General features: G+C 35.7%; 1 protein-coding gene across 1 annotated transcript in view; it reads left to right on the top strand.

Moving 5' to 3' along the window:
• The first annotated feature begins 5,693 nt into the window (after positions 1 to 5,693).
• The window catches only part of Sbf (SET domain binding factor), a 631,948-nt gene continuing 615,626 nt past the window's right edge, over positions 5,694 to 22,015 (top strand). Inside the window, 2 exon segments of the mRNA XM_090414822.1 lie at positions 5,694 to 5,769; positions 19,519 to 19,791. Of these exon segments, the coding sequence (XP_090270948.1) occupies positions 19,732 to 19,791 (60 nt within the window). The 5' untranslated portion in view covers positions 5,694 to 5,769; positions 19,519 to 19,731.

Genomic DNA, 22,015 nt, shown 5'->3' with positions numbered 1-22,015 from the left:
AAAGAGCTACTTCATTTCGGCAATGAAAACATTACTTAAATTAAGGGGATATTAATTCCCACATAGTTTTAAAACCGAATAAGAAACTCAAAGATTGGAATCAGAGAGTTTCTTGCCGAATATAGTAAACTATAAAGTATCGGCGAACACTAGCGTTAGCCGCAAGTGATCCTAGTACGTGGTACAATCTCGGGCAACTCGTTGCAAAGGTGAGTAAAGTTCAGATCGGTATTCTTAGGTATTTTCTATAATGTAAAAACACATTCGTTCGCAAAGTACATAAGTTCTTTTCGCTATACACTTTGGCATTGGGTCTAGCTACTCACTGATGAAGCCTCAAAAAAGGCTGAAACCGGTCTGGGTAGTGACCCCCCTCCATAATGTAATAACAGCATACATTTCCTAGGAAATGTGTTTTTACATTATGGAAAATACCTAAGAATAGCGATCTGAACTTTACTCACCTTTGCAACGAGTTGCCCGAGATTGTACCACGTACTAGGATCACTTGCATTGGCTAACGCTAGTGTTCGCCGATACTTTATAGTTTACTATATTCGGCAAGAAACTCTCTGATTCCAATCTTTGAGTTTCTTATTCGGTTTTAAAACTATGTGGGAATTAATATCCCCTTAATTTAAGTAATGTTTTCATTGCCGAAATGAAGCTTATTAGCTCTTTATACTTAAGTAACTTAATGGTTGCACCTATTTGGAAAACTCGTTTGCAAAGTACATAAGTTCTTTTCGCTATACACTTTGGCATTGGGTCTAGCTACTCACTGATGAAGCCTACTCATTGATGAGACCCCGAGAGAAAGCTCCATGTTCCAGCTCTGCAGTGAAAGTATCCCAGCCTTGGATTCCAGTTTCCAGACCCTGAGAGAGAGCTCCTATTACAGTCCTGCTGCCTTGGTAAGAACCCTTTGTCTTTTTTTTCTTCTTTGGTTCTTTTTGTTCCCCCTGTACCTAAGTTTAACAGGTTTTTCTTATCTGCAAACAGGGAAAGCTTGGCCTTTTCTACAGGTCTGTCCTTTTGTGGACTCGGATCGTACAAGGGTCTACTCTTCCCTTTTTTTTGAAGTATGTCTTCGGCTCTACCGAGAGTAAGAACCCTCGGGTTCGAAATCGACGCAAGCGTACACAAGAGGACGTTTGCGAAAGCGCTAATTGACTGCGTAGGGGCAGAAAATATTTCTGGCTTTACCCCCTATGGGGGTGGCAGATATCAAGTAGTTTGTAAAAATACAACAACAAGGGAGAAACTACTCAAAGGGGTTGAGTGTCAAGGGAAACTTTGCCATCCTTTTGTCGTTGGTAGCATCTCTAAAAAGATGAGAATAGAGCGATTCCCTCTGGAATACCTAGAAGGAGGCAACGACATAATTAATCAAGTCTTTTCGAAATGGGGAACCGTACGAGATGTCCAAGTAGGCAAAGACGCTGACTACCCTGAATGGATGTCGGGGGAAGTCACGTTCTCGTTAACGATGAAAACAGAAGTTCCGAATTTTGTAATGATCGGATCGGCCAGGGTAATGGTGAGTTACCCGGGAGTGAAGAGGCAATGTTTTAAATGTGGAGCCCTGACTCATCTCGGGGCCCAGTGCCCGAGGCTAAAGTGTAAGAACTGCCTAACAGCGGGTCATACATTAGCACAGTGCCAATCGGCATGCCTAAAATGTGGCATTAAGAGCCATAAAATAGACACCTGTCCGGACAGAAATCTGGCCGAAAAATTGGGAGGCACTATTACGCCCAACACGGAAACAACAGCCCAAAATGTTATTGGCGCAGAACCGAATGATTTCCCCACCCTGAAGGCCGCGCATGAGGGAACAACAAAGAATCATGCCGCCACCTCCGAAACACTGCCAAGTACACCAGTGGAGAAGCCTGCAACCAGGAGAGATGAAGGGCAGGAGGAACTGGCCACCGATCAAACTGCCACTACAACCGAAAATAACCAGCAGCACCAACAAAACGGAACTATCACTGCAGTCACAATAGACGAGGACACGGAGGCAGTAGATATGGAAATCAATAATGCAGAAACCACACAAAAGAGGCCAGCCAGCCCTGAAGAAGTAAATATTAAAAAATCGAAACAAGGAAGTCCAGCACAAGTTGGAAATATAAAGTCAACTTCAGAACCCACTAAGTTCCCTCATGCAAAGGCCAATGCACCTGTATTGCATCTCTTAAAAGATTTCCCCGAGGAGGCGGCGAGACTAAGAAAAGCTATAGCAACATCCGGAGACATTCAACTGATACTCACAGGACAAAACGGGCCAAGAGTCGTCAGTGCAGAATGGAACGACGTGTTTGTCGATAATATAGATGAAATCACTCCTGAAAAGATCATTGGTCTTATCGATGCAGAGGACGACGTGGGACTAGCACTGCACAGAGGCCTCTACATGCTACACCACGTCCGTGGAGACAAATTAGCAGATCTCATCATTAAAACCCACAACAATAGACAGCAGGAGGATTTAAACCTCGCCTAACAAGTCAGTCGACTCCTAGTATCGATCTGCCAGAGGGAAAAAAAAAAAAAAAATTCTGGTTTGTTTTTCTTCTTTTTGTCCTCTTTCAGATTAGAATTTTTGTTGTAAAAAAGGTCTGTCTATTCCACACAGGAGGGGGTATCCTGAGAACCTGGGCTGCGAAGGCTTACACCGAGGCGGTGCAGCTCCTTGTGGGCTGCATCACCCAGGCCAGGCTCTGCCCCCGCTCTTCTCAGTATTAAACTGGTCATTCAGGTTGAAATTTCAGAATTTACCTAGTTTCTTACAAATTGTCATATGTAATTTTTAATGTTATTTACTAGTTCCTCTTTTTCATGTGGTGCTTCTTTCATTTGTTTTTCCCCACTTTCCTCGGGCAGACACCTGAAGAGGTGTCTGACCGGGGAAAGCTGAAAAAAACGGATGGAGGGAGATAATGTCGGAGATTTGCTTGGTGCTGACATTTAAGTCAGGCCAAGTAGATCGACTGAGGCCTCTTTTAACTATCTACTACTATCCACTCTATCTTTTCTCCTCCTCTCTCACTATCAAGCTGACTCTCAGCACAACTTTTTTTTTAAATCTAAAGAGGCCAGTGATGAAAGGCATGAACTCCCATTAAGCCTCAAAAAAGGCTGAAACCGGTCTGGGTAGTGACCCCCCTCCATAATGTAATAACAGCATACATTTCCTAGGAAATGTGTTTTTACATTATGGAAAATACCTAAGAATAGCGATCTGAACTTTACTCACCTTTGCAACGAGTTGCCCGAGATTGTACCACGTACTAGGATCACTTGCATTGGCTAACGCTAGTGTTCGCCGATACTTTATAGTTTACTATATTCGGCAAGAAACTCTCTGATTCCAATCTTTGAGTTTCTTATTCGGTTTTAAAACTATGTGGGAATTAATATCCCCTTAATTTAAGTAATGTTTTCATTGCCGAAATGAAGCTTATTAGCTCTTTATACTTAAGTAACTTAATGGTTGCACCTATTTGGAAAACTCGTTCGCAAAGTACATAAGTTCTTTTCGCTATACACTTTGGCATTGGGTCTAGCTACTCTGAGGTAATCCTCCAAAGGGCAATAGACAAAATAGGAGCACCTATACTCCTCCTCACAGGTCCTGAGACCATAAGCTTAGAATGGGGAGACCTCTATATAGAAAGATTAAGTGAACTAAACCCAGCACAGCTAAAAGGAATCCCTGAATTAAACGAAGAAACGGAAAGGAGTCTGTATAAAGCTCTTCACCAAATAATAAATGGCCGGGAAAAAAACAGTAGCTTCTCAAATCTTACAGAAAAATACAACAAAAAAAGAGTTAAGGGCAAACTAAAAACTTGTCCTCCTTTCAGGACCAACTAAATACTTAATTCTATTGTACAACTTATTGGTTTCTCTAGCTCACTAAGAAGGGGGTAGACCTGAGAACCCGGGCTGCGAAGGCTTACGTCGAGGCGGTGCAGCTCCTTGTGGGCTGCATCACTCGGGCCGGGTTCTTCCCCCAACTCTCGGTTCTCTGGTTGATAAAGTCCACCTCAATACGGATCCCGTTATCGCAGTTTTTTTTTTTCTCTTTTTTTTTCTTTTTCAGTTGTAAGGCATAGTTTAAGAAGAATCTAAGTTCTAAATTTTAACAAACGTTTTTCTTTTTTTAGGGGTTACGAGATGACGTCTCCAGATACCTGGATTAATGTAACCTAAAGTTATCTTTTTCGTATAAAGTGAAGTGTAAATTTTAAGTTTTTTTTTTTTTTTAGAACAGGTGTAAGGAGATTATGTTTAACAGACCTTTTAGCCACAACCTCTTGGTTACACAGCTAAACAGGTTGACTGAGGCCTCTTTTTATCTCCTACTATCCTACTCTACCTTTCTTTAACTTCCCCTATTACTACCTGCTGACCCTCAGCAATCTTTATACTCCAAAGGCCGATGATGAAAGACATGAACTCCCATTCTACTCACTGATGAAGCTTCAAAAAAGGCTGAAACCGGTCTGGGTAGTGACCCCCCTCCATAATGTAATAACAGCATACATTTCCTAGGAAATGTGTTTTTACATTATGGAAAATACCTAAGAATAGCGATCTGAACTTTACTCACCTTTGCAACGAGTTGCCTGAGATTGTACCACGTACTGGGATCACTTGCGTTGGCTAACGCTAGTGTTCGCCGATACTTTATAGTTTACTATATTCGGCAAGAAACTCTCTGATTCCAATCTTTGAGTTTCTTATTCGGTTTTAAAACTATGTGGGAATTAATATCCCCTTAATTTAAGTAAAAGAAAAAACAATTAGCGTTTTTCTCCTAACATCCACTTTCAGATTTTCAGTTCCAGAAAACGTGCGTGCCAGCTGTTTGTAATATATATCAGATATGAAAAGCGCTCAACTCATGACAAGTGACAATGTTCATTTGGATTGGTTGACACAATAACCAATCACAGACACTAGATGCTGAGTGAGCTCAAAATTTTAGCTCACTCAGCCCTGCCTTCTCAGCAGTTTAAAAATATTAGAAAGATAAGAATTTGATCCACTGTGCCCTCTTTACATCTTTTTGAATGGCTCAAAGGTGTATGCATTTCGAAAGCACACCCGGGCTATTAACGCAAACGTGACGCAATGTTTATGCGGCGAAAAGTGCCTTCTTCATGAAGCACTAATGCTTTATTATCCTCCTGAAGAGGACAATGAAGCATTAGTACAGTATATTGTGTTCAATTTTAGGAATCATGCGAAGTCTGCAAACAATTGGGAAAGTCTTTAATGGGAATAGATGCAAAAATATAATATGAGTGATACCGATATTTCATGGATGAGCACTGCACACCTATCACACCCGGGATATTCATCCCTGGTTACAACCTATAATAGTGCCAGGTGTGGGCATGTAGTTAGAAAGAGAGAAGGAATCTGTTAATATGCTTCTTGAAGATCTGTGCTGTATTCACTGGGGAGAACTAATGTTCCTTCAATATGTTGAACTTTGCAATCTAACAGTAAGGCAATTTAATGAATGGGAATGTTTTTGACAGATTTGTAGTGAAAGAAGCTATATGAATTTTGATAACTAATTTTAATAGATGTATACTGTGTGTTAAATGATTACTTATTTATTTAACTATTTAGAGAAATTATTTATTTCTCTTTTTTTTTGCAGGAAGTGGGGTAAGCTGTGGGAAAGTGCTGCAGAGATTTCCTTCAAAGGACTGGGATGACACACCTTTTATTGATGGTATTGAGCTGGTAAAGTATTATTTTATATATATAAATATGTAACTTTATATATATATATATATATATATATATATATATAACACACATGCACACCTTGATTTATAAATATACAGGGTGTTCGGGATAAATTTGACATATTTATAATTAATTATATTTTTCCGTAAGTTACATGTATTAACACACACTTCTCTTCATTTAAAAGTTTGGACCCTTCTTCATTCATATACAAGATGTCAGAAAGGATGGATAGCTGGAACCCACCTGAATCATGGAAGAGAATAACTTGTATCATGATGATTCGTGCCCGCCATCAAAATAAGGATATTACGACTGCTGCCCAATGCTCCCTGAATACAGTAAAAACAATCAGGCATGAACTAGAGACTTGCAATGGTGACTACGAGGATGTAGCAAGAAGAAAGATCCCTAGCAGACGATCTGATTGCGTTCGTACAGCAGAATTCCTCGCAAATCTGCAGGAACAGGTGTTGAAGAACCCTGGCATTGGAATTCGGGCTTTGTTCGTGGAGTTGCTAACTGTAGTCAAGCCCTGGATAACAAGGGTAGCCAATGGTAGGCCGTATGTATGGCAGCAGGATTCGGCCCCTTGCCACACCTCTGGGAAAAGTCAAAAATGGTTGTCTGAAAATTTCTACGACTTCACCAGTCCAAATGTTTGGCCTCCAAACTCCCCAGACCTTAACCCCATGGATTATTTTGTATGGGGCGCAGTTGAAAAAGACACCAATCGCACTTCCAGTAATACAAAAGCCCAGTTAATGGATAAAATTAAAACAGTTTTTGCGGCCCTTCCCAGGGAGACTGTAGCATCAGCTTGTTCGAGGTTCCGAAGCAGAATTGAAGCTGTGATCGATGCTAATGGTGGTTATTTTGAGTAAATCTTGTTGATAGTATTGTAATTAACTCTGCCTGTAATGTTTTTTTGTCAATTCATTAAATTTAATAGATACAAAGAAGATTTTCTTTTTCCTTACGAAACTGTCAAATTTATCCCGAACACCCTGTATATGTATTTTAATGTTGATTAATAATGTTTTTCAAAATTTATCTTGTAGTTTGATCACTTATCTTCACTTATTAGAACTTTGTGACTGTAATTATTATTTTTGTTTTATTCTTATATTTTATTCAACGTTCTCTTTGACTTTCAGCTATTACCTTTGATAGACTTTTAATGTCATTATCATCATCATCAAATTCCTGCCATGTACCCTCAAGGGGTGTACAGGATATGATAGTACTACATGAAAAAAAATTACATCATTACTAACTTCCTGTCTACAATTTTTCTCCAAATCAGCCTGTTACTTGTCAAGACTCCAACATTATCAGATCTTATATTTCTATCATCTAAGGCACTTTGTACCATATCAATCCACCTATATTTTGATCTCCCTCTGGGTCGTTTTCCTGCCAACCTGGCAGAGAACACTTGTTTTGCTAAAGATGGAGGAACTTCTTAACAGTTCTTATAACTTGTTTAATGGATGAAGATTACATTTGAAAAATGCATGATATTACCAAAGGCTCATTAAAAAAAAAAAGCTTAATATTAAACTGATTTTTTTTTTTCTCCAAAATCCGTACATTTCTAAAAGCTTCATGCAGCTCTACACATATTTTCACTGTACACGTTTGTATTGCAATAAATGTATTTGTTCTTGTAAGTAAAAAATTATACATAAATCTTTCTTCTAAGAACAAAAGTGCCCAGAATTGTCTTAAGAAAACTTCATAATTTTGAACTTAGGAATACTGTAACCAAAGCAGCTGAAGAAGTACGCTGTATTTAATTTGTTCAAACAGTTCATGACTAGTAGCATCTCTCGAATACCAACCTTCATATAGATAATTATCCCCAGTTGATTCCAAGAAATTTGAAGTTTTTTCAAATGAAACTACACATTTCATGAATGCTACAAGCTTTCATTAACTGTAGTTTCTCTTGGAGTGCTAAGTTCAGCACAATGACATCATCACTAGTATGACTGTTGAAATATGTCCAGTATTATCCTGCCCATATTTATAAAGAATTTCTACATTCCTTGAGATGAATGTTTCATCAAACAAATTTTTATCTGTAATGAAAAAAATGGGGTATTTTAACAATCCGAACACATAAAATCAGTGGCTTGATCTGTGTGAAACATCACTTCCTCTTCCAGTAAGCCTAGCTTAAAACAAGTCATGCAGTGTCTGAATCTAACCTTCAGGATCACCTGGTTTGAAGCCCTAGTTCACTTCAAACCAGATGATTCAGAAGGTTGCACTGCCATCAGCTACCTCTATTCTTGGTGCTTGTGTAATGCAGTTACAAGTATAGTGTGACAACTACTCTTTCCTTTGGAAAGACCTAGGTTTGAATCCCATCTATAAACTTAGTTTTTCAAATTGAAAAAAAAAAACAGAATATATGCAATCAACAGGTGTAATATACTTGCCTCATAACATTGGTTACTTGGGTAATTTCAACCAAATGAAGCGTCTATCTATTATCAACAACTGGAGCAAATATGCAGTCCTGTGGGAATACTACATAGTGAAAGGAGGTTCTTCTTCTACCAGACAGCACTAGACCACACACAAACATGACAGTTAAAAATTCAGAAAAAATCAAGGAGGTGGAGCTACTTCCTTACCCAGCATACAGTTTTTACCTGGCATCACTGATTATTACTTGTTCCCATTAGTCGCTATCTTCCTATGTGAATGTCATTAGTCAATGTTGAGGAAGTCAAAATTGGGTAGTTAGAGTTTTTGCCTCTGTGGATTGAGCCTGTTATCATAGAGGGATCATATTGCTTTTGGAGAGATGGATCAAGATAATATAATGGTCCTTTCTTGCCTACATAGTGATTGGAATACATTTTGGAAAATTATGGAGACAACTACTGTATTTGAGTAAAACTTCAGTTTAATATGAACCAAAATCTACACTCGACGTTTCAACCTTCATATCAAGGTCATCTTCTGGAGCATATACACTATATACAGAGAAACAAGCTGCACTACAATCTACATGATTTGCTAAAGTTACTGACCAACCGCTACAACACTTATTGGCCTGACCTCTGGTGAAAAAAAAAACACCTTTACTACATCAATGCTAGAGTCCTATTATTATCTGTTGGTTACAAAATTACATTGGGCTGGAGACCAACATGTTTATATATATATGTTAAAAACATGATTATACATATAAATTTCAACCAGTTGGTTTAGAATAGTTTCCAACTGGAAACTATCAACAACCAGAGCAAATATGCAGTCCTGTGTGAATAATACATAGTGAAAGAAGGTTCTTCTCTTACCAGACAGCACTACACCACACACAAACATGACAGTTCAAAATTCAGAAAAGATCAAGGAGGTGGAGTTACTTCCTTACCCAGCATTCAGTTTGGACCTGGCACCACTGTGTGAAACATCACTTCCTCTCCCAGTAAGCCTAGCTTAAAACAAGTCATGCAGTGTCTGAATCTAACCTTCAGTATCACCTGGTTTGAAGCCCTAGTCCACTTTAAACCAGGTGATTCAGAAGGTTGTACTGCCATCAGCTACCTCTATTCTTGGTACTTGTGTAATGCAGTTGCAAGTACACGGTGATTGGAATACATTTTGGAAAATTATGGAGACAACTACCATGTTTTTTGAGTAAAACTGTAGTTTAATATAAACCAAATTGGTTTATATTAAAAAACTACAGTTTAATATAAACCAATTTGGTTTATATTAAAGTTTCCATGATTCGTGTAGTTTATATTAACGTTTTGACCTTCATATCAAGGTCATCTTCTGGTTTATATTAAACTAAATTTTTACTCAAACACGGTAGTTGTCTCCATAATTTTCCAAAATGTATAATATAATGGTTTATATTTTATTAAATAATGCTTATAGTTTTGGCTTATGAACCATGGTGCATTGAATGCTATTCATTAATATTTGTTTTGAATTATCTGTTTTTGTTAATGTTTGACTCCATGGTTTGACCACTTCTCCTTCCACAGATACTCATCTTTTTGTGAATAACACTGCAGTGCTCTAGTCTTCGTTGACATAAGTTTGTAATTTTTTTGAACCTCATTTTCTAGTTCTGAGATTGCATTTTGCAGTTTTTCAGTTGCTAATCTAGGCTGACTGGACCCTATCATTATTGCAGTATTGTCTGCATGTAGAGTAGCAACTGTGCTTAGGATATCAGCTACGTACATGGCAAAAAGTGAAAGCAATAATAGGAAGTTCTGGTGGATGCCAGTTGTAGTTTTGCTCGCGATGGTCAATTCCTTGCAGATTCACTCTACATTTATGACTGCTGAAGTAGGATTTGGTATGCTTAACCTATTGGGAATTTGGCCTCCAGGACTTTGAAGAAGCCCATTGGGTCATATTTTGTGAAATGCTTTGGCAACATCCAGGAATATCTTCTTCCTGGGATTTGCCTTCCTATTGTGCATTTGGGCTTCCATTTCCATGATTTCTATGTTGGTAGTGGCAGACGTTACAATTTCATTGTGTTCTATATCGTGTTTGATAAAAAATAAATAAAACAAAATAACCCTGCATCCCCCCCCCCCCACTCTCACACAGGTATTGGACCTTTACTGTGGTACAGAACATAGTTCCTGAGCCTTGAGTTGTTGATTGGTCAGAGGTGTGAGTCTTATTTACAAGGATCACCTCAGCACTGTGGAGTGTCATGAATTCTTGTCGCTTGCACAATATCCCTGGACTGTTGACATTCTGAACATAAATTATAGGGAGTTTGGCATTCTATGTTTGTTAAAAACATTGATCAGTGCAATAAGAATTGTTTATATGTCTCATGAACTTGTTTGTGGAGTACTGGTTGGGTTTTGCTTTGCTAAACTTGATTAACATCTCACCCAAAGGGTTTGCTACAATTGCAACTTTTTTTTTTTTTTTTTCCTGCTGGTTTCAACACCACCACCATGAACATGTCAACAGCACACCAAATCACCCAAGCACATGTTATGTGCTCGGGTGATTTTTTGTGCTGTTGGAGGATTATCAGCATTTATCGTGGATGCATCTGCACTTGTTGGAGGAGCTATTTGGTTTTTGTTTTACTCATTTTGGGGGCAAATGCACCTTCTGTAGTTTGCCAGTCCACAGTTGACGCATTTAACTGGCTCTGAATTTTTGGCAATGGTGGCATTGTTCAATTAATGTCTTTGTAATTGTTCTTGTTTTATATCAAGGTCATAGAACTCTCAGTATTCTTTGCTGATTACCAGAACAAGAGATGTTGGCTGTTTATCTGCTTGGAGCATGTGACTAACAGGGTTTAATGTATGGTTTTGGAGGTCTTTGTGATTTCCTTGCCATTGATGGATTCTGTTATACTGTGCAGTACTACCCTTTTTCACTTTTTAGAGTGAACATGTGAGACTGGATGTTTTTATCTTCCAAAAATTTAGTGAGCACACAGTAGTCAGCTACCATCTCTGGTTGTATTTTGACCCCTTTGTCCGAACACCAAAGTTGAATCAATGCAGAAAACGTATATTTTCCATACACAAATAATAAAAAATATCACCTCATTATTAAAAATATTCTGGATTACAGATAGTTGTAGAAAGTTTTTTCACTTGTTTATAATATAACTTATATTTGATAAGAAATCATATTCTTTTTTAATCCTTTACCTAAGTGTAAGGAAACAAAGTTTGTACTTGAAGTATTCTCATGACTAGACTACTTTTATGTAGAGGCTGTTGACTTTATAACATTTGTCTCAGTGAAATCTCATAGTGAAAAAAATATATGGGAAGCACCACTATCCAGACTATTTTTGATCTTTATTGAAGCAAAAAGTCATTATTGAGGATCATACTCTGATCCAGAGTATTTTAATAAGAATGTGATACACATTTTTACTGTTTGCATATGGAAAATATGACCTGCATTGATTCAACCTTGATGTCGTCCTAGGTCTGGTTCCTACAAATAACAAGACCTCAATAAAGATTGAAACCAATCTGGGTAGTATCCTTCTCATATCTACTATGGGATACTGTAAACAACAAATTACACGATAACCAAAGTAATTAACTTAACATGTTCATTGCCAATCACGCGATATCGCGCGATGCGAGTTCTCACCAAACGGCTGATCACGCGTTATTGCATGGACGTCGCTAACTAAATAAAAAAATAAAAAAAATTTGGCCACCACACGAAATTCCGATTTTCAGTTTGACAATGAAAGTGCTAATGAAATGAAAGTACAGATATTTTATACTGAAAATAACAGCACATCATTTGTGCGTAGAAAAAAGCAAATCAAAGGAGGAGGAATACAAGATACATACCAGTACATGGTATGTACCTTGTATTCCTGCTTCTTTGATGCAAGATGCATACTATGTACCTTATATTCCTGCTTCTTTGATTTGCTTATTCTATGCACTGATGATGTACTTTTATTTTCAGTACGAAATATCTGTACTTTCATTTAATTAAAGTTAATTACTGTGGTTATCATGTAATTTATTGTTTATAGTTATGTCACAGGTACCTTTAAAGATTATGGGATGCTGAGGAATTGATGTGAAGTTAACAGCCTCTACATAGGTAGCCTAGTTGTGGAGATACTTCATGTACAAACTTTGTTTGCTTACACTTGGGTAAGGGAATAAACAAGAATATAATTTACATTATAATCAATTGAAAAAAAAAACATTTGCTATGGATTGTCTGTTAATTAGTGCATTCTGCCTATTGATTTCAGATAAAAATCTTGCATTTTAATAATTACATATTTGTTTCATTTCCCAAAATTAACTTTGTGGAACTAAAAAGCATGTATATTATGCTTGCATATAATTAAAACTTCTGACCCATTGTCAGTGAGTAAAATTATTAAAGCCATTACTTAAAACAAAAAAAAATTATATATTTTATTTTTATATTAATATTTATTAAATTATTATATATATATATATATTTGAAATTTGACACTTGTCTGATCTTTCAGACTTGAAACAGGTCTTGTCTTTTGTATATGTATGGCTTGTGAAAGTGTGTGTAATGTTTTAAAAGTGTAATCTTTTCCAAACGAAACTAGTTTTGTAAATGGCATTTTTTACTTTCAAAGAAAAAATAAATAAAGAGATTCAAAAGTAGAAAAATATTATTATTTTTAATCATATTTTCAAGAAGTCACAACACTGATCACAAGAATCTCTGTCTTTAGCACAATATACATCTGCCTTAAACTCATTTCCACACTTGTTCATTTTCAGAATATATATGTAGTGCATTCATAGTGGTATGATATATTTGATTTTGGTTGGAAAAAGCTAGACTCATATTTATTCTGGTTTACAAAGAATCTCTTTAATTTCAGTTGAAGGTGAGTTAAGTTAGTATTATTGATGGATTTGCAAGGATTTATTTAAGGTAAGCTAGTCAGTGAACATAAATAATTAACTGGCCTTATTACCTTAGTTGTTTCAGCTGTGATGCTAATCATCCACCCAGTCCACTTACTTATTAGGCAACCCATAACTTGTCCTCCTACTCTCTGCATGAGAAACTGCTTTTTCATGCCGTCTTTTATGACTTCTAGAGATTATCTCTCTTCCCCTTTCTTTACTGAATAATTTTTTCTATATTAATTCAGTAAAAACTTCTTATCTGCTTATATATTTCTGTTATATGACTCCTTTTTCACATATCTGTCCTGCTTTGCAGATGGCATTCAATACTTTCTCATCATTTTCACTGACTTCAGTCCTTGACTTTCAAATATTAAACCTTATACTTAGCAATATTGAAAGCTGACTCACAATCTTCTATCCATACAGATAATCTTTTCAAATCCTTTTGGAGAGCTACAACATTGGCTTCATTCCTCACACCTCTCTCCAACTTTGCATTGTATGGAAACAATTATCTCCCACTAAACTTATTCCATTATCATTCATATATGCCTTAAATCAGAATGAAAAAAATTAAAAAACATAATTTTTAAAAATTATAATATGACTGTAAATACTAATAAAATCAAAGATCTGGTCATGATTAGAAACCCAACAGTGAGATCTTAGCAATGAATTGAAACTATAAATTTCAATGCATTTTGACAGAATTATGGAGTAAAAATTTGTCTTTCTAATTTTATAAAAATTAATACTGTGTAACATTAAAAGGACTACAAGTTTTAAATATTCAGGAAGTTTGATAACCGAGTATGGTAGGAGTGAATGAGACATAAGATGCAGAACTTCAAAAGCAATGGAAGATTTAACAAAGATGAGATATTTATTCTCCTCTAACATAAATTTGGAACTACAAAAAAGATTTTAAAAGCATATATTTGCAACTTGTCAAAACAAATATTGGAAGAATAGAAGCATTTGAGTTATCATGTTGGCAAAGAATACTGAAAATTAAATGGACAGAAAAAGTGACCAATTTGGAAGTATTAAAAGGATAGAAACATCATTGATTACAACAGTGGAAAATAGAAGAGAGATAGGACATCTTCTAAGGCACAGTAATTTTATGAAAATGATATTTGAAGGAAAGGTAATGTGTAAGAGACTGCATGGAAGACCAAGACAGAAGTTTCTGGAACATGCAATTAAGAAATCAGAATGCCACACAAATGAAAAATATGGCAATGGATAGGGGTGAATTGTTCAGAAGCATTCTTTTCTATGACTTCAAAGGCAGGGACACACACACACACACACACACATTTGTGTGTGTGTGTGTCAACAACACATGTCAGCTTGTTAATCTTTTAGTGTTTCTCTGTCTTTTCATTTTTCTCTTGTACACCTGAAGAAATCTTATGCAAGCAACCTGAAACATATAGGAGAGAGAATGACTACTATTTGTTTTTTTTTTTTTGGTCAAATATATTTATTTTAAACTAAGTTATACTAACTAGTTTTGCCAACTGTGGCAGTTGGCTTCATCAGGGTTAAAATTATATACAAATAAGAACACTTAAATGCTAAAAAACTGTTTACACTGAAACCATAAATGTACACAATTGCATTTTTATAAAAGCAGAAGAACGCGTGTATCACACGTATAGCACGTGTATGATCTACTAGTTATTATGCAAGGAACGTTCTGTAGTTGGCAGCAAAATTTAATTCTGGCATGTTGAAAGATCTAATGAGGGGCTTCCAAATCACGGGCAGAATTAATCCTTGCTTTCTATTTAGGTTTTCTTCTGAACGGAGAACTATTGTGGTTTCTTTTATCATTCGGGAGCGGAAATCCTCCACTAAGTAGGGCATGGAGCTTTTATCCCATTCTATAACACGGTTAGTCCTAGCAAAATGAAAGGCTAACTTCTCTATTATTATTGACGTCTCCAATGTGTTCCTTTTTTCTAATTTCAAAACTTCTTGAAGTCTGGCCAATGTAGTTTAAGCCGCAAGCAGGGTATGTTGTAAACTCCAGCATATTTGAAAAAAGGATGACTATCTTTTAGAGATCTCAAGAATTGCCAAATGGTCTGTGAAGATTTAAAACCTACTCGTATTCCACGTGGCTTGAGGAGTTTAGCAGTCTTATTAGAAACTGTCCCTGTAAACAGAATCACAATAGTAGAATTGTAATGTATATCTTCTGGTCGTCTTTGTTGGGGAGGGGGGGGGTCACAGAAAAGAATCTTGTGGATCAATTTCCTAGGATAATTCTTTGTAAGGTTATTTGATATCAGGGATAGTTCATCTTGGAGGTCTTTATCATCAGTTGTAATGAGAGTGGCTCTATTTTTTAGCATGTGTACAATGCTAAGTTTCTGAGAAATATGGTATGAAGAAGTGAAGTGCAAGTATCTACCTGTATTGGTAGGTTTGCGATAAACTGTAAGGTTGATGCGTCCATTTATTTGTTTTTTAATTAAAATGTCCAGAAATGGTAATTGGTTATCTTTCTCCAGTTCTAGAGTGAATTTAATTTTGTGATGTAAAGAGTTGATCTAGCTTAGGAAATCGAACAAATCCTTTTCAGTATTTTTCCAAACAATAAAAATATCGTCAACGTATCTCCACCAAACAGTGGGTTTAGGGTCCAGTTCAGATAAAATTTTATTTTAAATTTCTCCATAAAGAGATCAGCACAAGGTGGTGAAAGAGGGCTTCCCATTGCAAGGCCTGTTAATTGCTAGTAAAAAGTTTTATTCCATAGGAAAAAGTAATTGCTAGTATTTAAGATCACTGTTCAGCCTTTATCGGCTTTTAAGATGATGATTTCTTTATCTTTCTTTAACCTAAACATAGCTCTTCTCTCTAGAGGAGTGGTGTTTTTGTGGGGAGATATTGAAGAAGAGAGAATGATACTGCTTTTAAGTCTGAGATCATTAGCTATGGGTTCTGATAGCAACTAAAACGATTACAAAGATAAGATCGCCTACTTACTATCTGATACATCTACTTACCGTGTTTTAGATTCAGATCCTACTTTAAAGAATCACAATGATACCAACGATTTATTACTTAATATGGATAGATTTAAATCTAGTCGACTAGATTTAAAATGGAGATTGAAGTCTATGCATCCATTAACGCCGAGACTATATGGCTCTCCAAAAGTCCATAAAAATGGAATACTGTTATGCCCCATCGTTGATTGTATTAATTCGCCTACATATTTATTATCTAAACACCTTGCAGGTCTTTTCAAAGCACACATCTGCAATTCGGATACTTAAATACTAAATTCACAACATTTCGTGGAGAAATTAAACAACATCTCGATCTCCAAACAGATCTTCTGGCAAGCCTGGATGTGACATCATTATTTACCAATATTTCAGTAGAGGAAGTGATCGACATTTTAGGAAACTTCTTCCCTCAAGACATTACTTCTTTGTTCCATCATTGTTTAAATTCTAACTTTTTCCTGTGGAATAAAACTTTTTTCCAGCAATTAACAGGCTTTGCAATGGGAAGTCCTCTTTCACCACCTTGTGCTGATCTCTTTATGGAGAAATTTGAAAATAAAATTTTATCTGAACTGGACCCTAAACCCACTGTTTGGTGGAGATACGTTGACGATATTTTTATTGTTTGGAAAAATACTGAAAAGGATTTGTTCGATTTCCTAAGCAAGATCAACTCTTTACATCACAAAATTAAATTCACTCTAGAACTGGAGAAAGATAACCAATTACCATTTCTGGACATTTTAATTAAAAAACAAATAAATGGACGCATCAGCCTTACAGTTTATCGCAAACCTACCAATACAGGTAGATACTTGCACTTCACTTCTTCACACCATATTTCTCAGAAACTTAGCATTGTACACATGCTAAAAAATAGAGCCTCTCTCATTACAACTGATGATAAAGACCTCCAAGATGAACTATCCCTGATATCAAATAACCTTACAAAGAATTATCCTAGGAAATTGATCCACAAGATTCTTTTCTGTGACCCCCCCCCCCCTCCCCAACAAAGACGACCAGAAGATATACATTACAATTCTACTATTGTGATTCCGTTTATAGGGACAGTTTCTAATAAGATTGCTAAACTCCTCAAGCCACATGGAATATGAGTAGCTTTTAAACCTTCACAGACCATTCGCCAATTCTTGAGATCTCCAAAAGATAGTCATCCTTTTTTCAAATATGCCGGAGTTTACAACATACCCTGCTCGTGCGGCTTAAACTACATTGGCTAGACTTCAAGAAGCTTTGAAATCAGAAAAAAGGAACATAGGAGACATCAATAATAATAGAGAAGACAAATCGGGGTTAGCCTTTCATTTTGCTAGGACTAACCATGTTATAGAATGGGATAAAAGCTCCATGCCCTACTTAGTGGAGGATTTTCGCTCCCGAATGATAAAAGAAGCCACAACAGTTCTCCGTTCAGAAGAAAACCTAAATAGAAACCAAGGATTAATTCTGCCCGAGATCTGGAAGCCCCTCATTAGATCTTTCAACATGCCAGAATTAAATTTTGCTGCCAACTACAGAACGTTCCTTGCATAATAACTAGTAGATCATACACGTGCTATATGTGTGATGTACGCGTTCTTCTGCTTTTATAAAAATGCAATTGCGTACATTTATGGTTTCAGTGCAAACAATTTTTTAGCGTTTAAGTGTTCTTACTTGTATATAATTTTAACCCTGATGAAGCCAACAGCCACAGTTGGCGAAACTGTGGGTATGTTTAAAATAAATATATTTGACCAAAAAAAAAAAAAAAAATCCAAATAGTAGTCATCTCTCCTAAAGTTCTCGTGGTCAAAAATAACCGTTTTATTATCATGAATAACCTGAAACATGTTTTTTAATTAAAGTAATTACTAATTACTAGATCTTATAATGTTGTTTATTATTTTAACGGTATAATAGAACACAGAAACTAAGTAAATAATTAATTTATTAACTTGATGCTGATATTTCGCTGGTATTATAACCAGCATCTTCAGAGCACAAAAACACTTAGTCACAATACGCGAGACTAAAACAACATGGTGTACATTAACAAAATTGTAGCAGCAACACAAAGACTAGAGTCCTGATTTTGGCGCCCTCTATCTGAAAAAAAAAAAAAAAAAAAAAAAAAAACGCTATCATATATTGCTAGAGTCCTAGAACAGTGCTAGTTTTTTCTTAATATGACTGTCTCCCAGATCTTCGGCAAGTTAATACAGCCATATTTGTTGAGATTTGGGGTGTGTTTTAGGGCTTCTGTCGCCTCTAAGAACAATCTCTCTGATTTATATGGGTTTCTATGTAGTACTTCAGAGAGAACAATCTACTCAAAATACACACCCCAAATCTCAACAAATATGGCTGTATTAACTTGCCGAAGATCTGGGAGACAGTCATATTAAGAAAAAACTAGCACTGTTCTAGGACTCTAGCAATATATGATAGCGTTTTTTTTTTTTTTTTTTTTTTTTTTTTTTTTTTTTTTTTTTTTTTTTTCAGATAGAGGGTGCCAAAATCAGGACTCTAGTCTTTGTGTTGCTGCTACAATTTTGTTAATGTACACCATGTTGTTTTAGTCTCGCGTATTGTGACAAAGTGTTTTTGTGCTCTGAAGATGCTGGTTATAATACCAGCGAAATATCAGCATCAAGTTAATAAATTAATTATTTACTTAGTTTCTGTGTTCTATTATACCGTTAAAATAATAAACAACATGTTCGACGAACACATAAGTCTGTCCACACGTTTAAAGATCTTATAATGGTTTACTACCTTACAGACTGTTAGTTTATATAATGATATACCTGGAAAGTTTGTATACTAATATATTAGTTTGAATTACTAATATATATATGTTAGTAATATACAGTAGACCCAACCCTCCCCCAGTGGGAAAGATACAAACAAATAAATTAAAATAAATATGAAGTTTTTTCCTTTCAGTATACTTAGTAATATTTTTCAGATGTAAAAGTGAATTTAAATTAATTACTTAAGTGAATTTAAATTAATTACTTTCTAAGATATTAAGTAATATCTTAGGAAGATATTACATCCTAAGAGATTACAGGATAGTTGCCTTCAATCATTCTTTAAGGTATTCTTTAAAAATGTATGCAGTAAATACCTGTACTGAATTACTTTTTTGCTTATTTTAGTTCTGTACAAACATTTTTTTTTTTGCTGAAAAGTTTGTGATATGTCATAACTGACCATTACATGAATTCATTACAGAATATAAAATTATATATATTTTTTCTGTGTTGTTAATACAGAAATTTTTATTTTCTTAGTTTTGTCAGCCTCAGGGGTGGAGTTTATCAACTGTACGTCAACAACCAACATTCTTTGTTTCTGTTCTTACTGACATTGATGCCAATCGCCATTACTGTGCTTGTCTCTCTTTTAATGAGCCTGTTGCTATTACACCCAGCAAACCTCCAGATGATGAAGGTGAAGAAGAGGCAGTGGAGCCAACAGGGGGGTTGGTACAGCATCATTCCATCATGTATGCCCCAAAATGTTTAGTGCTGGTTTCACGGCTGGATTATTTTGCTACTTTCAGGGTAAATTTTCCCTTTGAAGTATTTTTGAGTTAATGTGTGTGTGTGTGTGTGTGTGTGTGTGTGTGTGTGTGTGTGTGTGTGTGTGTGTGTGTGCACATACACAGCTTGAAGGCACTTTGATTTGTATTAGATATGTTCGTTGGAAGTGACTAATATTAAAATGACATAAATTTAGTGTTTTTTTTTTTTTTTTTGAATATGTTATAAAAGTGTAATACATTCTTGCAATCTAAGTTTTGACTCTCTAATCATATTTAAAAAAGTGGTTTAAGCTCTTAGGGGTAATTTTATTTTCTGTTGATAGGATTTGGAGTCTAAGACCACTGTAGTATTCCCTTTGTTAGCCTTTGTGATGACTGTGTTGTTATTGCATTTTAAAGACTTCAGAGCTTTATACTCAGATGGTGGTATATTCAGTTCTGGTTTCATCATAAATGACTTTGGCAACCTCAAAACGAAATCAATTAGCTTGATCGCTTGAAAAATGACTGGTGTTTTTTCAATGTTGTGCATGAAGTTGAGATAGGGAATTCATTTGGATGCAATAGCAAACTTATGGCCTTGTGCTAGAACATTAAGTTTGTCTTCTGTTGAGGACACCCAGATAGATTAACTTTCTATCTGCAGGTAATTTGAATGTGTTTTTCTGTAATCATTCTAGTAGGATTGCATGTTTCTTATTAAGAGGCTGCTATGCCTGCATTTTTGAGATATTAATAACAAAAGGTGGTGGACAGATCTGCTTCCCATTCTGATGTTTTTATAATATTTAAAATGAATTCCTTTTTTTTTTTTTTTTTTTTTTTTTGAAACTTGTAGTTAGCAATAAGGAATGACTGACCCTAATATAAATTTTTTCAACACCTGGTCATTTAATAACTTCTCTGATCTTAGTGAAGGTTGGTATCAGTTTTGTATATCTGCATTTCTCTAAAATTGAGATTCCAGCATGTAGCTTATCTTGTTTCAGTGTAGTTTTCCTAGTAGATTGCTCTTCTGTGCCATAGACTCAAATAATTTAAACATAATTTAACCTAATTAATTATCATTAAGTTAAATTATTTATAAATTATTTGAGTTACTTAATTATCATTGGAGTGATAATTAAGTGCTTAAGGATCAAAGGTGTATAACTCATGTAGACCTCCATGTAGCCTTTTAAGGAATGCAGAAAACCAGCCAGAGCTACTGACCTAATGTCTAATCCTGTGGATTAGACATTAGTGCACCCTGTTAGCTATCTACCTAGATACTTAATGAACAAGGGTGGGCTGGAAATTTGGGATTTAGCTGACCAAATTGTATTCTTATTGGCTTAAACTATAATTCAGAATGATGGTACAACATGACAGAATTTTATTCTGACTGGAGTGTTACCCAGTTAAATATAAGATCTGATAATATTGGAGTTGTGACAGGTAACAGATTAATTTGGAGGAATATTGTCAATTGGAGAACTTCTTCATTTAGTACTATCATAATGTTTTGTACACTCCCCTGAGTATACATATCAGGAATTTGATGCCCACTAGCTTTAACTCAATAAATGTACAACTGCATTTATAGAGGGATTGAAATTTGGTGCATCCGCTCTACTATTCTGTTCAAATTCCTTACTGTTGTTCTTATGATGTCTTACAATATGCAAGGGGGGGGGGAATATTTATTTTACTATTTTTAAAATAAATATACTTTTCTATTGTGGCACACATATGATTGTATAATTCTGGAAACTCCACAGGTCTTGCTATACAAGAGGTAATATAAGTTCTTGATTTTTCCCCTCTGTGTTGTTAAGATGTATACTCTGTCTGTTAGTATTTTAGTTATTCCTATTTTTTCAACAATAGGGTGATGATTAGATGAGTCATGGAGGGATTCTCTAGTGTGGATAGGCTTTTGCTACAAAAATTAACCGAATTTGTTCTTAATTCTTTCTCTTCAGAGATATCCAGAAGTATGTACAGAAATAGAAATTTTAGTCTTGTTTAAGAATTAAATGGTTTTTAAGTTTAAGAATGAAATGCATTGATGGCAATTGACAAAGCGTTTTTAGAAGGCATTCTGTCTACAGTGTTCTACAGTGCTTCACTAAGTGCATATTCACGTTAAAAATGTAGCAAACATATACCAATTAGTATCTCAGGGGTGATGGTGAAGATTTTGGAAAAATTGGTTATAGCTCGCATTCAGAAATAGGTTGACAGCGAATCTCTACTTTGCA

Source organism: Typopeltis vanoorti, chromosome 25 (genome assembly GCF_054136105.1).
Source record: "Typopeltis vanoorti isolate ZY-2024b chromosome 25, IOZ_Tvanoo_1.0, whole genome shotgun sequence".
Classification (NCBI taxonomy): Eukaryota; Metazoa; Arthropoda; class Arachnida; order Uropygi; family Thelyphonidae; genus Typopeltis; species Typopeltis vanoorti.
Note: the sequence above shows the minus strand (reverse complement) of the source record. Positions and strands in the feature narration are given on the sequence as shown.